We start from the raw sequence: 20,112 nt of genomic DNA, 5'->3' as shown, positions 1-20,112 counted from the left end.
AGATTCACTCTTGCCAAAAAGTTTGAGAATGGAAACTAACTATTGATAAAAAAAAAAAAAAAAAAAAAAAAAAAAAAAAAAAAAAAAAAAAAAACACTCAGCATAACAATGTTATACATTGAATCAGAGAATTCCCATCAAATTACCTTTATTTTTACATTGTATGGCTTATTTCCGTAATTCCTTTGTACATGACATTAAACATGAATGTGTTTACTACTAATTTACATATTAATTAACTTTGATACCATTTCCTTATAACATGTTTTACAAGTATCTACAAATAATATTCATCATCAATTTAAATAATCGCACATCGTGCGGATAAAATACCTAGTTATATATATATATATATATATATATATATATAAACCTCTCGTATGTACGTCTTGTATTCCCATTCACAATCCATTTGATAAATATAATACTCCACATCAGACGTTTCTTCTATTTTTGAAAATGGAAACATTCAAAAAACTTATATTTATATCTACATACAGATTAGCTTATATATATATATTTTTTGTCACTGTCATAAATATTTATAGACTACGACGACCTAAATTTCAACAACCATGGTACGTTTTTAAACTAATCACATCACACATATAAAGTTACTTGTTAGTACATTCCAAACGAAATGTGAAAAGCTACGTGTGGGACATATAAAATAAGTTGTTGTTACATGAATGGTGATAAGTATTGTTGACGCGGCATTTATTTTACAGATATATAAAGATATGGAGAGAAATCATGTATATATGAAGTAGTTATGAACTATTTAGCGAAGAAGAAATAAAAGACGAAAAGATATAATAATAAACATAAAAGAAAAGGGATAACGATTAGACATTATTGTGGTGCAGCGCACCGTCGCTGCACTTTTTCTATCGATCTGATCTCTCAAATGATTTAGTTGTTTTGTTTTCATCCTGCTCATTCTCTTTCCAATAAATACTTGCTTTCTTAAATTCCCCTTATATAAAATCCCAAGTAGCATAGAGTGACACGACACAAGTAGCATGGTTGGTTGGACCAATGATAAATACTTTGATTTCTGAAAACAGAAGTAATGAGTTCGATATTCATCTCATGTAAAAGGACCTTTTCGATCTGCTGTTTAGGTAAAAAATAAAAGAAACCACTCTACTTAAATAGAGATAAGATTTGTCTACATCTTAACCACCTCTATACATCGTTGAAGTATTGAGACTCAAACACTTGCAGAAAACATCACTCTTTTTTTTTCCTTTTTCTTTTTTGGGAATTAGTACTATTATATAAATTCTATTAAAGGATTGTTAATCTAATTTTAATTTTATTATAGTATTAGCTGGTCTTAAATATATCAAATCAAATATTACTATTATGTACGAGTATCTTTTACTCCGTATTTAGGATCGATCGTACGTTAATGTCTTTTTTTCAGCACCTCTGCTCAGCGGTGCCGATCGAGATCTTCTCACATTAAAAGCGAACTTACAAGTTACGTCTTATTCTTCCATACAATAATAAATGACCTTCAAACTTTCTTATAATATAATTATGAAAATCATATTGTCTTTACTGTTATTGATCAATTAGGTAAAGAAAATATGGTCTCGTTGTCTACACATAAAAGAAGTTAATTGATTTGAGGGAAAATGAAAAAGCAGCATGACACGTGTATTGAAAAAACAACGTATGTTTGCCGCCTCTCAACTCTCTACGTGTACATCTCTCGTCGTATGACGCGTCATTGATCGTTGTACCAAACGGGTTAACCCGAATACGATCATGTACGTAAACAAGTTTTGAGAATTGAAGTTTTTACGAATTTTAGTGTATCTTTTTCGATCATAAGCTAATAAGTTTTATTTGGTTACAAAGAAAAGCTTACTTATGATTTTCATAAGGTTGAAACCCATAAATTAAGTATAGAGTAAATTAAGAAAACGTTTTATGTGGTTAGATACATTAAGTATAGATGTAATGCTAACACCTTTTTCTGTAAGATAATTTAACACTTAACCACTGGGTTAAATCCAGTGGTCAGGGGTGTTACTAAACTTGCTATACAGGGCCCCGGGGGAGTTTACGTCAAGGTCTCGAGTTTGAGCCTTGGTAGGTTCTCCTCGACAGTATTTTTCAATAAATGAGGTGTCAAAGGACTCAACATGAAAAAGAGATTTTTTTTTTCTATACTTAGAAAATTTAAGCCGTTTTTCGTCAAAAATCAAAGTTCTCAAATTTGAAAAAAACAATTGGAATCTTCTTAGAATGTTAATATAAGTCTATTGTATGAATTTCAGGTCTCGGAAAGGTTAAATGAAGCTTCGGTAAAAAAAGTGTGAAAATCACAGAAGACGCACGGCTCTTGTTTCTGCAAGAGCCGTCCTCAAAGGCCGTCCCTGAAAATAAAGGCCATACCCCTGCAGCTTCGTACATTTGACATTTTAAACACTTTCGACCCTTTTATAGCCAAAACCAAGCTTCTAACGACTGATGAACAACTTCATTTTTGTCATAAACATCTAACAAACCATTTCAAAAGTCTTCATACCATCCTTTGATATAAATCATGTCTACACAACTAAACGGGTCATGATACCCATATTGTCAACAACAAAAGTCAAACAAACAAGTTTACAACCCAAAAGACCTTCAAAATATGTAATTTGCAGAAACATACCAAAACAAAGTTTTACCAAAATGACAAGAGTATTATAAGCCATAAAGAGGTAGGATAACTAAGTGTCTACACAAAATACCATTCTTCATAGAATGGTCATATACCTTCCAAGACTCCTAGTTCACTTCCTATCAACAATCTTCAATTCAACCAAGACTTAGTTCCCTCTTCCGGAACCACCTATAAAATGGGTAAACAACTAAAACATAAGCAAATGCTTAGTGAATATACTTACATACATTTACATAATGGAAGGAGGACAACGCACCAAGGACTATTACATGTAGCCTGTGACACCGTCGTACCATATCTACATGCTCACTTTGGTACTTTAACGCATTACATGGATCCATATAAGCAAAACAACACAATCATACTCACATACATATCATATCACTCACTTGGGTAGGCCCCATATTTCTTATCAAGAGGTTCTTAGGCCTCATATATCACATATCAATAGATTAATAACTCTCATATCACTTTTCAAGAGGTTCTTAGGCCTCATATCACATATATATCTAGCCCCTACTTAGGCTTAACGCCAAATCGATTACCATATATGGAATCCACCATCATATGGTAATCGACCCGACGCATACATAAAAGTATGCAAATATACTCACCTCATTCGCGACTCGAATCAACAACTCATAATAACCGCAAATGCACAATTTCAAGCTTTCAACCTATAATCATATCATAATTCGCATATAAGGCAATATTCACACTCTTGACTAACTCAACTTAGTCATTCTAACATTTCACTATCATTCCTAACTTAAACCCGTCTTGTTTGTCCTTGAGTTGCTTTCTTTATCATTATTTCATTAGATAGCTCAACTCATCATTTTCATCATCATTTAAATCAACTAGTGAAAAATCATCATTCTTTCAAAAATCAAATTTATATGCCAACACATACATATACTTAGTTAAACTCATCAAGCAACTCAATACAAACTAGGTTTTTACAAGAACTTCGGGGAAATTATACATTATTCATTTTCTATCAAAATCACCAAATTGGTTTACTTCAAGAACCCTAATTTCTCATAATAATCAAAACTAGGTTGTAAGGATTGTTACCTCAGGGATTCAAAAACCACAATTCAAGATTTTAATTCCCAATTCTTATCTTTTTCCCCTATGTGTGTTGACACACACTAACACCACATACAATTCTTCCCAATTTAATTCTTCACAATAATATGCTTGCTATGATTTCAAGTAAATGATTTTAGATGATCGAAGGATTTGAATTTGATAAGGAATAGAATTGAGTAGAAGATTTGAGAATGAATGAAGAATAAGTGGAATTATGTATCACAAGTTGGAAGGATGGCTGGCAGTTCCTATGAGTCCCACGCCCCATTTTAATTTTAAAGGGAAAATATATCCGGTATCCGTTAAAGTTCCAACTAAATTAACCCTGTAACAAAAAATAGAATACTAAGAAATTATTTTAATGTCAATACTTTAAAAAAGTTTAATTTCTTTACCTTAAAAACTTTGGGATGTTACAAGGTGGTATGGTGAGAAAGGTTATTTAAGATCCGCTTAGTGCGGGATCCTTTCGTTGTGCGATTAACACACATCATACGTGTCCAAGGTAAAATTCACTTGTCAAAAATAAAAAAAAGATAATTTAATGCTTTTTTAAAAATGTTGCTTTTTAAAATGTTCCGTTAGATACATTTTTGTGGTAGTGATATAAGCTCAACACGTATTAATAAATATTTAAGATGTTGAACTCGATTAAATGTATAAAGTAAGTTTTAATTTAGATTGTCGGGGTAATTTTTTAACAATTTGATGTAATTTTGAGTTATCTTGTATTTTTGGTTGTTTAACGATTTCTTTGGCCATTGTGTATGTCTAACGCATAATTCGAACTTGGAATCTATCATGAGAAACTGAGATTTATTAAGGGGCAAGGGTGTAGTGTCAATCTTGTGACTAATTGGCAAGTTTTGGCTCTTTTTTAGCCAATTATATGCTGTCACGTGTACTTATCAAAAACTTGTCAATTTATACCAAAAGGTAGCCAAAAGTGATGGTGCAATAGCCAAAGGTTTGCCAATTTGCCAATTCATGTTCCCAAAGTTCTACCAATTTTTATATTGAATTTTATTATAACTGAAAGTCCCTTCGCCACCGGATCACACGAGATTAAGTATCTAATGTATAAGTGCGGAAAATCTTATACACTAGCAATCAACACAATATATGAATAAGAACACGAATGGATAAACTGGAACTGTATATTACTTCAGTAAATGCAATTACAAGTAAATAACAAGTTCCTAAACACGAAAATATAATGACAAGAAGATTAACCTTAAACATAAGGTTTAATCTCTATTTATACTAAAACTAATAGACTTGACGGACTTCGAAGATCATGGACCAAAGCCCAACTCGGACACCACACGAGCTCGACCAGGTCAAGGTCGAGGTTGACTGGTCAAAAGTTGAGGTTGACTGGTCAAGGTCGAGGTTGACTTTATTATACGCGAAAACTTGACGTTTATTACAAGTACATATTCAATAGACTCAAGACAAACTTATATAATGATGTTGTCACCCGGAAATGCACCAACAGACTCCCCCTTGACATCAACATTTAGAAGTTTTCATCAATCTTCAAAGTCTTCACTTGCAATACATGGAAATAGTAACAAAAATGCTCAATCAAGCACTCTTTTGACTATCGCTATCAATTATGAAAATCATTAGTTAAAAAATTTGCAATCAACAAATTTTCGTTAACTTATAATATTATGTTTTCTTTCGGTAAGACTTGATCTTTATGCGCTGCACACTGATCTTCAAACTGCAAAATCTCTGTATCCTTATGACAATTAATAAATCCAATACTCAGATTGTAATTCTCCCCTTGAACAATACCAAATTAAGCTCCAAGCAATATTATCATGCCAAACATCATCACTTCAAAGTAATACAGAAATCATTGCCTCCTCATGCAATTCGGATATCATCACTCCAAACATTATGCAAAATAACATCGCTCAATCTATTTTGATCTTCAAGCTTAACCAACATATGATAAAGAAGTTGAATCTCCAACAATCAGCATCAAATTTAATCAGCTCTCACAACGATAAGAAATTATGTAACTTGAATTTCAGATATGCAACACTTACAAGATCTATGTCTTCAACCAATAGTGTCTGACTTTGTCTTGTATCTTCATGAATCCACCAATCACTTGAAGTCTTTCATATCAAATCTCCCACTCAAGGTAAGCATCTCCAAAATACATAGAGAACCACTTAATCTGCAACCTCTTCACTAGTCACCGGATTAATCATCTCTACATCATTGGCATTAAATAAAGGTTTGATTTTTTAACTGCTCGGCTACAAATGATTAACTTTATCACAAAAGCTTTTCGACAAAATCCCAAACACATGTTAAGCAAAGATCATGAACAGCTTACTCGGATTTTCAATCACAGTCTTCAATCTTCATCTGATTCATTTGAATCACCTAATCTTAAATCAGGCGCCTTTGATCCAAAAACTAGGTCGGACACATGTCACACGGATTCAAAACCAAAAAGATACCATGACAAAACCCTGTCGAAACACCATGATCTTCATTACTACGAACATCCAAGAATTTTGCATAGAAAACATGGAAGCTTTAAATTTTTATCCCCCATTTTCTCTACAAAATTCTTAAAACAACCTATATGTTTGTTTTTTTGTTACAACAATTCTCCCATTCTCATCTTAATCCCATAGTTGTTCACATATGCAATCCAGAGATAACACAATAGCTCATTGCCATAACAACATGGTGACACAATTGTTCACATATACAATCAAGAGATAACCCAGTAGCTCCTTGTCAGAACAACCTTTTTGGCCTGATCTTGAATTCCTTCTAAGAGTTCTCAGAATCTTCTATAAATGATAGAACTCTAGCCATCATTGATTCGAGTTGTCTAAATTTAGAACCTAAAGTTGATCAAGTTTTCAAGTCTATTGCTTTATTACAGAATTCGAACCAAAACTCAAAGAGTTTACAAGTTCAATATTCCAACAAGCTTAGACCAAGACTAAATCAAAATTACAAGTTCTTGACAATTCGAAAAGTGATAAATTAGAATCCAAAGTTGATCAAGTTTACAAGTCCAAAACCGTCGATTAACAAATATCAAACCTAAACTCATAAGAGTTTACAAGTTCAATATTTTTAGACAATTTCGGAACCTAAACATAATCAAGATTGCAAATTCTAAAAACAAATCACTTAACTAAGAATCAAAAGATGTATTTATAAACACAAAACCTGAGCATAAAATCAGATTCTGAGGTATCGAACTCATGCAGGTCGAGCTTGATAGGTCCGAGCACGAATGGGGTCGAGCTCAAATGATGTTTCCATAACCATTGGAAAGTAGACTCTTTTACGTATTCGTGGCCGCTTGAATCGTCAAAAACGGAGTTACGGTTTGAAAGTTATGGCCAAAACAAAATCAGCACATTTTTCAGCAGTCGAGCTCGAGTGGTTGAGCTTGGATAGGTCGAGCTTGACTAGGTCGAGTTTGACTAGGTCGAGTTTGACTAGGTCGAGCTCCAGACTAGGTCAAGCTTGACTAGGTCAAGTTTGACTAGGTCGAGCTCGAGTGGAGCGTCTGAAACTTGACCGAACCGAAAACCTTGAAGAATTGAGTGTATACACCTTAATCGTTGTTGAAACCTTAACCCCGAACCAATAGAATACCTCAAGTGGCTCTGATACCAATTGAAAGTCCCTTCGCCACCGAATCACACGAGATTAAGTATCTAATGTATAAGTGCGGAAAATCTTATACACTAGCAATCAACACAATATATGAATAAGAACACGAATGGATAAACTGGAACTGTATATTACTTCAGTAAATGCAATTACAAGTAAATACCAAGTTCGTAAACACAAAAATATAATGAAAAGAAGATTAACCTTAAACATAAGGTTTAATCTCTATTTATACTAAAACTAATGGACTTGACGGACCTCGAAGATCATGGACCAAAGCCCAACTCGGACACCACACGAGCTCGACCAGGTCAAGGTCGAGGTTGACTGGTCAAAGGTCGAGGTTGACTGGTCAAGGTCGAGGTTGACTTTATTATACGTGAAAACTTGACGTTTATTACAGGTACATATTCAATAGACTCAAGACAAACTTCTATAATGATGTTGTCACCCGAAAATGCACTAACAATAACAAAAAGTACACTTTCCTTTGTCAAATTTTGCTCCCAACGTCTATTTTGATCGGCAATATTTGGTCGATAAAACTTGCCGATACTTTTTGCCAAAAAGAGCCAATGGAGGGGTGTAGTGGAGCCGACATGCCGCTACTTACCGATTGATTTTGCCGATAAAATTAGCCGACTACACCCTTGCCCTTAATAATTAACACTTACCACTTGGTGATGCGGTTAATTACTATGTAAAAGAATGTGAAATTTTATATTATTCGAATATGTAAAAGGAGATCCTTTAATAAATGGAATATTATATGGAAGATGCTTCTTTCAATTACTCGTACTCTGAACTTCAAAGTACCATACACATGCATGAGGCATCTAAACTTAATTAATCAACAGAAAACGTAAAAATTTTACAAAAAAAAAAAGCCAATTATTATTTCCTTAAAAAGTAATATTGTTTTACTTAAAACAAATTGTTAAAATAGAATAACTTTAGCCTAAGTCACTGTCTTTATATTTCGGATTCACTTACTGTATTACGGGTATGATAAAAAATAAAAAGATTGAGAATTTGGTGTTTTGATAACATGCCAAGAGACGATCACACGAATGCTCTCTAGCTAGGAGGTGTTGATCTAGAATGGCATTTTTTCGAAGCGTTTCGATTCGGGTATTCTTCCAAATTAATACTTCCTTCGTCTCATATTAAGTGTCTTGGTTTGAATTTTTTGAGTTTTTTTCTTTCAACTTTGACTAAAAATATTTTTGTTTGTATTATATAACACTTGATATAACATATATGAATTGATTGAGTTCTAAATGTACTTTTAATTGATATAACTTTCATTAACTAATATATAATACAAACAAAGATATTTACGATTATAGTTAAAAAGAAAAAGACTTGATCAGTCAAAATAAAACCATTAAAATGAGACGAAGAGATTATATCAAATCGGTCTACGGTTGTTGTTAGTATATTAGTTTAATTATGTATATATATTGTTCCTTTCAGAGGTATAGGTGTAATCATGACCAAAATAGCAGAGGTTAAAAGGTTTGCTTTATAATGTATGTAGTACGTTGTTGTGTCATCATCCCTTGGATTTTGGAAGAAGTTTTGATGCATTTAAAGCTGGTTCATTATAAAATTTAAATTAAACCCAAAATGTTAACGGAGTTGGTGGCTTATTCGTAAGGTGTTTGACCCTATAAAATTTACCTTGAATCAAGTCCCATTTTTCATATTTATTAGGGTGGATTTTTCTTTGAATGACAAATCTAGGCTCAGTGGCTGCCTTTACATATACTCAACTCCAATTACAGAAGAAACAACCCCTGTCTTTGTTCTCGAGAACATTTTGTTCATGATTAAATTTAATACCTTTTAATTTCAGACTCCACCATATACTAATCCATCTATTGATGATTGGTTATTTGTTGAAACTAATAAGGGTTTTTTCAAGAATCATGAGTTTCATCTCGAAAATGTGTTTAATGTAATAATAGTGTAAAATAATATGCCGTTAAATTAGAAATAAATAAAAAACTCAAAACGCTTATAACTTTCACTCGTAACACTTTACACTTAAAAGTCAACACATGTTGGATTAAGTCTAGTTCTACATAATTCAAGCCTCTTGTACCTTTAATATAATATGTATGTTACAGTACGTCTAATTTAAGATACTACCAAAAAGGTTTAAAGATGTCTGAAACATAAGTTAATATGTGGTCCATCAAATATGTTATCAAAGGTACCATATTTAGGTTCTTGAACATTCGACTTTATGATACATGGGTGTCCATTTATGCAAATGGTCATTCACATAATTTCAAATGTATGTCCAAGTTACCAAGTGGTCGATAATAATTTTGTCGATTATAAATCGAATGCTTATCTAAAATAACTCAAAAACCTACTTCAATTCAGACTTTTGGTACAGTGTTAGCATTTTCTTTTGGGTGAGGATTCCCTCAAGTTGAATCCCCAACTTAAGTCAAGATGGGGAGATCTTAACGCTTGAATGAAAATCAATGGTCAAGATTCAAAGATCATCTTAATTTAAATCTTGACCATTAAATTTCATCCAAAGACCAAGATCACTTTAACATAACTAGTCATGTTAAGATCAACTTGAGATAATCCCCTCCCTTTTCTCCTCACTATTCTTCGCAGACCTGTAAATTGGACATACTTAATTGGTAGACATCAAACATCTATAATCCGGTAAATGACATCAAACTTTGTTAACGATGCATGATGCATCCTTTGAGAAATATGTTTAATTAATTGCACCATCCTTTGGGAGATACGTTTTCTAAACACAAGAGACAAGAAATTGACCCAAAACTCCTTTAAATTTTGATGCACATTTTATTTCCACAAACAAACCAAATATCATCAAGAGGATATTATATATGAATATTTTTTTAAAAAAAATAATAATAAGTAAACATTTAAACTCCAAAGCATTTTTGAAAAAGTTTACTTCTTACATATATATTCAATTCCTAATTTATTTAACTACATACCTTTAACTTTAATCCTTTACTCACTTATAAAAATTACCCCCTTCCGGTTAAGATCTTACTCATTTGGAATTGGAGATTTTGTCTACATTACTCCAATTATTTATCTCCTAATTCCTAAATATATGCACGAAACCTTTTTAATTAATTAGCTACACTACCCGACGTGCAATCACCAACAATCGCCGCTCGACCAAGCCGTCATCTGCCGCCGCAACATTTATTCTTTATAAAGTTGGAGGAGGGTATATCATAGATAGAAATTAGTTGACGCCTGATAGACATCTGCGTGAGCATTGTCATCTATTAGGCATCTATGACTTGGGGAGTGCATTAGGGACCATGTTGCCTATTGTTATATGCGCCTTTTTATATATTTTATTTTTCTTGCTTTTAAGTGGGAGGAGATGAGGAGAAATATATAGACATTTCTTGCAAATATGAAGGATTAAAGTCTGGATGGGGAATTTCAACTATCCTAAAAGATGAGTTTAGCTGTTTGATTTTTGTAATTGACATCTTTTAAATGTTTTGTTTCTCAGTTAACTCGATTTATACTTCACGTATTTGGTACGTAATGGATCGGCATTGGCCGGTTACACGGTCCGATAATAGGTTTTTGCCCTTTACTTCAAAACTGCCCGAAATGTATAATATTGTTACAAAATAAAAAAGAGAAATGAGAAGTGTTAAGCTAAACCTAAATTACTCCTAGAGTCCTACACAGGAAGTATTGTTGCTATAAAAAGGGAAGGCACCGGATAAATCGAGCAAGACCTCAACAAACACCACAAACACTATTTCAATCTCCTTTGACTTGTTATCACACAACCCAACGACATATAAAGCCCAATTTCGTAATTTCGGATTACAATCCTCACTACTTCAACAACTACCATCATGTATCTTCTTCCACATCCATAAATATGTGTATTTCCACCTTCTTCTCACCCATATAAAAATACATAAAATATTAAACACACAAAATCCTATACCACATTTTGCGTTAGAATTCAAGTCAAAAACAGAATCACAATTATCTTGTTAAACATGAAGCTGTTTTTTTTCCTTAACAACAACAACAACACCTTAAGCACAAGTACATCATATTGTGTAAAACAAAATAAACCATGTGTTGTTGGTTGGGTTGACAAATATTTCAAAGATTGTTTATGTAACCTTAAAGATGAAATATCTTTTGGTTTGGGTATTGTTAGCCTTGTTTGTTGGGGTGTGGCTGAAATCCCACAAATTATCACCAACTTTCGTACCAAATCTAGCCATGGTGTTTCCCTTTTGTTTCTCCTTACATGGATTGCCGGGTAATTAACTTTTATCTATATATATAGATAATCCATATAAACATCGTTGTTTTCAACGAGATATATATATATATATTCTTTGATGGGTCACCTGAATTTATTATTTTTATATATTTTGTATGCATTTTTCTTATATGGTGCAGGGATATCTTTAATCTTGTGGGATGTCTTCTTGAACCAGCAACGGTAAAAATCTTTTGAATAAGAAATTTTATAGTTGTGAATGATTTTAACAAATTATAAAGTATATATAGGTATATCAATATCAATATACTTGTTCTGTCTCAATTTTATTTGTCTCAAGTGCATTTAAATTTGTCTTTTTAATCCGTACATTCAAAGGTTAATTAGTTCTAATTTGTTAAGCGAAAAAACCCATAAAACAAAGCAAGGCGCTCGGATCAAGTGATCTTTTTCCTTGCAGAGAGGTCCTTTTTTGTAACCAGCTTCTCTACTTTTTTTAGAGCTAAGACTGTTATCTCCTTTCACATATACCGTCAAATATGGTATTGGGTCCCATGACCAGTAGAACACAATATTGGATGTTATTTTACTTTATGCAAAGCTTAGTTCCCTTTCCAAATAGAGGTTTCAAGAAATTAAGTAAGTGTAAAATAAGGTATTCGATTATTTATGATTAAATGATAATCATTTTGAGACAAAAAAATACGATAAAAAGAAGACATTGAAAATGGGACGGAGCGATTATTGTATATCAACTTTATTTTTAATGGAATCGTTCTAATATGTTGTAACTTTGTGGATGCAGTTGCCAACCCAGTATTACACAGCTGCGGTAATATTTATGTTTATGGCCATTTTTAAAATAGTTTCAATAGCTAGAGGAAGTAAAATTTTGATGATTAATAGTTGGTTTGTTGAAATTTATTATTTGAATGCAGCTTTATACAATTAGTACTATAATCCTGGTGTTGCAAAGCTTATATTATGATCATCTCTACGCATGGTTAAAGTCAAGAAAAACTGATACTAAAGCTAACCCGGAGGTATGCAATTATTTAAAAAAAACAGAATCCTATACTCTTTGTGAATCTTGGAGGCATGTTTAGGTTAACTTAAAAGTTTTGATGTTTATAGGTGGAGGAAACTAAGAGACCGCTTAGACCATCAATTGGAGAGGAACCTCGATTTGTCAGCTCAAAAAGCCGGGCTATCAAGGCATCGCTATCTCCCCGTCAAGATTATTTCTTCACGTATGTAACTTTTTTTTTGCATATACACACATTTTCTAACTAGTACTAAAGCAAACAACTTATTGGTTGTTGGATCATCTCGATACACACAACTAGGCCATGCCTAAAGTATATACGTTAGTCCACTTGTATGCATAAGTCCATTGGATATTGTAGCTTTCTAATGATGAAAGACATAGATATGTAATTTTGTTTGCAGGTCAGCAAGATCAATGGCTGGAAGTGCAACGCCACCCAATCGATCTTATCTATGGCCAACTAGGAGTGGTCCAGCTTCTGCAATGGGTGGAGACGATGATTCCTCTTCCGAAGATGAGTCATCTGTTCAGATACCCAAGCCTGCTACCCAACCCAAACCCATCCCACGTTCTGTAAGTCCACCTTCTAATATATTTTGGTTGTATTTACGATGAAATTAATGGAAATTTTACAAAGAAATAGAAGATAAACAGGCAACAAACTGTGCCGCTAATTTTATTTATTTTTTTTTTCAAATTCGGTTGTATTTTATTTTGTTTCTTTCTTTTTTCTTATTCTTATTCTTTTAACTTGTCTTATTACAAGTTTATATCCACATTAAATAGAACAATAATCTTATGAACTTAGAAGACTGTTTCAAGTGCTTATTTCTTATGAACTAAGAACACCATTTGAGACTGCTAGTCTGCTTTAAATATAAACAATCAGCAGAAAAATATGTAAATAAGCAAGTCTCAAAGACCCGAACAATGTATTTGAACATCTTTGGATTAATGTTGGTATCTTGATGACATGTTACGTGACAGGCGGGTTATGGAGCGTTCTTGGCTACATCATTAAATTTGCCATCACACACCAAGGGGTTGATGCAAGTTTATGTTGGCAGGAAGTTGCTGCAAGTACGGTCCTCTGCCAAATGTTTGGTTGATTTAGATAGTTGATGTGTTTTGTTTGCTTTACTGCTTTAGCTTCTTATCTACATTAGTGCTGCAGGAAGGTGGTGGAAGTGGCACTGTGGTCGGGCAATGGTTAGGTTGGATGATGGCGGCAATTTACATGGGTGGTCGAATTCCTCAAATTGTATTGAATGTAAGACCTGGTTCTTAAACATTTCAATTGTTATTTGATAAATGAAAAACGTTCTGAAACATCTGTTATGGTTGTTAACAGATTAAAAGAGGCAGCGTTGAGGTGAGTCTCTTGCAAGAGCTATTTCATTTGTTATTTGTTATGAATTGGTCGATTTAGATGTGGTTTATCTCAAACGGGTCACACGAGAACTTCGCTAAAAGGGAACGGGTCAAAGGGATAGAGTTGGTTATACAAGTTTGAAGTCACCCAAATAACGTCTATTGGTAATGCATATATAGTAATGTACTGCCTCCTAAATCATTTATTCTAAGAAGCCTGGTTTAACTGTACCATGTGATCAACTTTGACCCATTACCCAATGTGTCGACCCGCCTGACCCGCTCATGTTACCACATCTAGTTATTCGTTATTAATTGGATCTGTAATTTTCAATATTTTGATACTTCTCTTAGGGTTTGAATCCTCTCATGTTCATCTTCGCTCTTGTTGCAAATGCCACTTACGTCGGAAGGTCCTCTCTCTCTCGCGCGCGCTCATACACACAAGCACATCTCTTTTTTCTCTCCTCTCGTATACTGACAATATTATACGTTCTGATTATAGCATTCTCGTAAGGAGTACAGAATGGTCAAAAATCAAAGCCAACTTGCCTTGGCTGCTGGATGCTGCTGCATGTGTTGCACTTGATACCTTTGTATCCTTTTATACAACTCTTTTTGTGACACTGGAGTTAGATATAATATCTAACGAATCGTTGTTTGACCTTGACGAAATAACTTTAACAGATCATAATGCAATATGTGTACTACAAATACCTACAAAAAAAAAATGATGACCTGGAATACTATGGTGAGTATTCAGAAGCCAACAAAAGCTAGGGGTGCTGATTATGTATGATAAGCTAGCGGATCCTTGAGAAGAACAAAGATAATAGAGTGCTTACATCGGGATCTTTTTTGTACTTTAACCCGAGTTTAAAATGTTCAGGCACATAATGGAAAAATGAAAACCGAATTGTTCTACAGGTATCGTGATCTGCATTTACTTGTAACGAAACAATTTGGACATTCTCACTACTTTACCATTTAGATTAGTTTTTTGGCCATTTTGAGTTGGAAAATCTGTTTTAGCCTGTCGGGGAGAATATAGTTATTCGTATTACCACCGGTAAGTATACTTGTAACTTTCTATCGCGTTTATCTGCCTGGTTTTTGGACTTGTGGCGAGTACTAGAATTATTATTGCTTTCAAGTTTCAAACAACTGAAAATACTAATATTATGCATAAATCATTATACTCATTTTATTGATAACTTATTGATAAAAAGAGATAGGAATATAAGGTTGTTAAGTAGTTAAGCGTGAAATACTCACATGTATATTGTTTTTTTAATCCATAAAAATCGGGGAGTCATATGATTTAATTAAAATTCAACAAATAGTAAAAATTTAATATGTGAGATATTTCACACCTAAATTTAGGTGCCGGACAATTTTATATTATTTTTCTTATGACAAAATATAGCAAAGTAGTGGAAAGTTGCAGGATTACATATGATAATTATTAAAATCATGGGGGTTAAGTTACAAGATTACATACTACAATCTTTCCTTTTTTTAATAATCCTATTAGAGGTGGGGAGTGCAGCGGGAGCAACCCGGTATCTCACGGTATCGGTGGTGAACACCACTCCTCAAGAGTGATCTCTTACCTAGTGAATTAAATTAAAAAGTGGTAAGGGGAGAAGAGGAGCAATCCTTGCATGAGATAGGAGAGGGAATAAGAGGAGAGAGAATGTAAAAAAGTGGTGAGGGAAAGAGATACATTCTTCGCTCCCTTATAAGAAACCAAAACAAGTTTAATACACCTCTAATTTTTTTTAATAATCCTATAAGAAACCAAAACAAATTCTTTCAAATCTACCAAAGGGCTCAACTATATCAAATTGAAGAAGCTTCATTGTGCCTAAAGGGGACATGTATAAAGACAACATATCTACACGTAAAACGTATGTGGGGACTCAATGAAGAAACGAGTGTTGACACAAAAAATGAGACTTTATTAGATGACCAGTTGCTAGAAAAAGAAAAAGTACATGTGTCATTCGTGAATCGTGAGAACGTGACTAACCGCATGGAGGATTTTTATGATAAATAGCCTATATTTAACTATTGAGATTTGCCACGCTAGTAACAATGAGTGAATATGTAAAAGCTACGTATTTTTGTATCGAATCCCCTTCCTTTTATATCACCTTAGACTTTTATGTATGGGGAGTGATATTTATATAATAAAATTTAACCATTTACCACAAAGGTACATATTTTATTATGTAGTGTACAACTGTATTATGCAAGATTTATTGTAGATGGAGCAATATCATTTTCCTGTTATTATAAAAATATGACATGAACCCGTGCTTAATTCGATATACTATTAAGTTGCGCTTGTTGTATACTTTTGTCACCTTAATATATGATTAATGTGCCTAAAATATGAGCCTAGAAGTATGTCTAATGAGAAGGGATTGACACATGGTAAATCCAATGGTAATATTCATGAAAGAGAATATGTGGAATCCATGTGTCAAAATTTAAATGTATTAGGCATGCTTTTAGGCATATTATTATGCATATTTATCATTATTCATTTTTATGACATGTTTCAACCAATTGGGTCGAATATCACAATTTGGGTTACTTGTTGATTCTCATGTAAATATCATTATATATAAGACTAAAAAACTACTTTTATTTTCTATAAAACTTATTTTATCTGAGCAACTTTCGACATATTTACCAAACTAGATATTCCCTTCATCCCATATTAAATGTTCTAGTTTGACTTTTTGAGTATTTTTATTTTCAACTTTGATCGTAAATATACTTGTTTGTGTTATATAACATTTGATATAATACATATGAATTGATTGAGTTTTAATGTACTTTTCATTGATATAACTTTCATGAACTAATATATGACACAAATAAAGATATTTACAGTCAAAATCAAAGAAAAAAACTTAACCAGTCAAAATAAGACAATTAAATAAGACGGGTATAAAAAAGGTATATCATGCCACCCATTTTTTTTCTTCAAGGGTAATGTTGATATGGTTGGAATACGTGGATTTTTCTATAGAGGATATAACCGTAAACTTTTACCCAAGGTCTAACCTGTATCATCTATAATCGAGCTTAATTAATAAGCATACTCGGACGTTTTCTTTTTTTTTTTTTTTCCAATTGTACGTAACAAAGAAAAAAAACATCCAAATTCAAATTAAGCCATTTAGGACAAACGGTCAAGCACGGGCCGACACTCATTGAACAGGTTCACTTAAATAGTTTACATGTTGTCCGATCCATATTAAGTTATGTCGCTAAAAGAGCCCAATGGGTCAACTGTAAATCATTTTACCTTTTCTTTTCTTTGACTATCAATTATCAAAATTCGGCTCTAGTCCTCTAGCAACGGCTATGGCCGTATTTGATCTGAATAAACTCGGTGAATATGGCACAACGTAGAGAACCAGTAAAGACGTAAAAGGTTAATTCGTTAGTTTGTATCTTTATTTTTATTTTCTTAATAGCAAACTATTGTTCACCTACCTAAATGACCAAGATGGAACAAATGACTTTCAAACATACCCCATATATTCCCTTCACCTATTCTCAGAAATGTAAAGAACGGAACTAGGACTCCGGTACAACTCTAAGACACGAAGACTTTATTGATAAGCCATCAACCTATTGTCAGGTTACTTTGTTTTTACTAATTCAAAAGGCATGACTTACAACGAAAATGCCTGACGTGATATATGTTTCCTGTTCAGTTTTGAATTTTAATATATGCATTATACAAGTATCATCTATCTTGTTATTATTATATTTATTAATCAACCATACCGTATTTACTTAATATGAGTAATATTTTATTTATTGAAAGGGTAAAAGATCACTTTTTCCATTTATCTCATGAAAAAAAAAAGAAATAGATAACTTTTTAATATCGATCTACACACTATTTTATTGAGATGTTGACCGCACGGGTATGATCTTTAATGTGTGAAAAAACAAAGAAGCTCTAAAAGTGGCAAAACCTTACAATTGCTATTAGGTTAAGTTCAAGAACAGGAATACATTGATAATAATATGTCACATTCATCACCGACAATTAAATACGACTTTGTTGGCAATGAACACTATATGTTATTCCCTTGAAGCCTCAACATCATCTATGTTTTTATGTCTTTTCGTAAATCATAATCCTTTATCTTTGCTATAAAGTTAGGTAATTTAACTTGATTTTGCTTGAGGATGGTAATAATGATAATACTCGTACGTTAGAGAGTGATTAGAATCAATTATGATGAAGGTAAGACAACAAATTAAAGTACTAATGAGTAGTGACAAACTAACTATAAATACGGATTATCGAATGAGGAGCATAATGGATTTTCCGTTAGATGCATATTTTTATTACTCATAGGGAAAACCAAATTCGCAATGAAAAAAGAATAATGTTACTCATATATAATTTTTTTTTTTAATAAATAGATATATATCCCGATCGATCAAAATTTTATACTATAAAAGTTTGGTACAAGTAACATGATTTCGTGTCATGTTAGTTCATATACTCGGCAAGCCGTCTACATGTAAACTAGCAAGATGTAGTCTTAAAACTACATGTTAATTACAAATTGGGTAAGTAATATAATGTTTCCAAACTGCATATACAAGTAATATATATAATCCATATTTGAGAGTCAAAAATGGTAACTTTGTTGTCTATCATTACCATTCAACATCAACACTAGCTTTGCACGTTATTACCATGTAAAACAAATAAACAATGTATCATTTTGTTTAGTTTCTTCGGTTGTGTCTTTTTTTTCCAACGTATATTAACTAAATATGGATGTGATTGGGTTTGGAAGAAATTATATATATTAATCATGTGGAAAGTGGGGCTTTCAGTACGTGTTATACAAGATTTCTTTATATATTGAAAAAAAGGAAAAAAGAAATTGAAGCAATCGTAAACTAGGTTCCGACGTTCCGTTCTTTGTTTATTAATTTGCTTTTGTACTAATGACGAGGTTTAATTCCACCTTCAATCTGATAAATAAGTAACGAGCATGGTACCCGCGCAATGCGGCGGCGAGTCGGCGATGACGGTGGTGGCGACATCTATTGGTGTAGGTAAAAGTATTTGATTTAAAGGGGTTAGTAGAGATATTTTCTAATATAATAGAATAATGGTGTAATTTAAAATTAAGGGTTGATTATAATATAATTCATTAAGGGTATTTTGGTTAATTCGCATATCCTATTTATATAAACTTTCAATATAAGGGTTATAATTTTTATATAATAGTATAGATGTATAGATAAACTACGTCTTGCTTAAATATTAATAAACTTCATTTATGAGTGCCACGCATATGCGTATTTCATGCCACATATAATGCCATTTTGCTCATAATTACTTAGAATAAAAATCATTTAATTCACCGTCATTTTACATTACATTTATAAAAATCATATAATAATGAATGATCGTAATTATATTCTTTTTTACGATAATTGTGTAGGATAATTATTTGTAGTGTAGTAGAGACATGTTAAACATGCACATAAATTACAAACATAAAACAAAATTTCTTTTGATTGGTGATGGTAGAAATTTGTTTGTAATTTTTTTTATAATTTTAGTACTATCATTTTTAAAAAAAAAAAATTAGACATCAATTTCAAAAACGTGACACTTTAAAGTTCCAAATCGTTATATGATATGGTGAGAGGAAATAAATACGACACATGGACGTAACCATTAATTGTCGGCACTACACATCATCAGCCATCTAATTTCCCTCCTAAAAGTTGCTTTCCAATCAAAAGAACGACACCCAAATAAATCAAATTTTAAGATAAAAGTTAGATAATGTAAAACAAGTATCAAAGTAAACAAATAGGATAAGATCTCAACCCTTACATTATAGTTAAATTGATGCACGAAAATTCACAAAACAATTCATGCACGATAACTTTTTTGATGCACGG

General features: G+C 32.6%; 1 protein-coding gene across 1 annotated transcript; it reads left to right on the top strand.

The window, feature by feature from the left end:
• The first annotated feature begins 11,381 nt into the window (after window positions 1-11,381).
• Window positions 11,382-15,306, top strand: LOC122588575 (probable vacuolar amino acid transporter YPQ3). Its single transcript, XM_043760712.1, has 12 exons — window positions 11,382-11,759; window positions 11,903-11,945; window positions 12,529-12,555; window positions 12,662-12,766; window positions 12,858-12,973; window positions 13,173-13,344; window positions 13,759-13,851; window positions 13,946-14,041; window positions 14,123-14,143; window positions 14,497-14,555; window positions 14,648-14,738; window positions 14,830-15,306. Exons 1-12 carry the CDS (start codon window positions 11,488-11,490, stop codon window positions 14,920-14,922), a joined length of 1,188 nt encoding a protein of 395 aa, XP_043616647.1. The 5' UTR covers window positions 11,382-11,487; the 3' UTR covers window positions 14,923-15,306.
• The last annotated feature ends 4,806 nt before the right edge of the window (window positions 15,307-20,112 follow it).

This window comes from Erigeron canadensis, chromosome 2 (assembly GCF_010389155.1).
Source record: "Erigeron canadensis isolate Cc75 chromosome 2, C_canadensis_v1, whole genome shotgun sequence".
Classification (NCBI taxonomy): Eukaryota; Viridiplantae; Streptophyta; class Magnoliopsida; order Asterales; family Asteraceae; genus Erigeron; species Erigeron canadensis.
This window is presented reverse-complemented; position numbering and strand designations above follow the sequence as displayed.

Excerpts from the sequence above, each read along its gene's own strand:
- LOC122588575 (XM_043760712.1), top strand. The coding sequence starts at position 11,488 with ATGAAGCTGTTTTTTTTCCTTAACAACAACAACAACACCTTAAGCACA. Across the intron at positions 12,556-12,661 it reads CCCAGTATTACACAGCTGCG|CTTTATACAATTAGTACTAT; the intron begins GTAATATTTATG and ends ATTTGAATGCAG. Across the intron at positions 13,345-13,758 it reads CCAAACCCATCCCACGTTCT|GCGGGTTATGGAGCGTTCTT; the intron begins GTAAGTCCACCT and ends GTTACGTGACAG.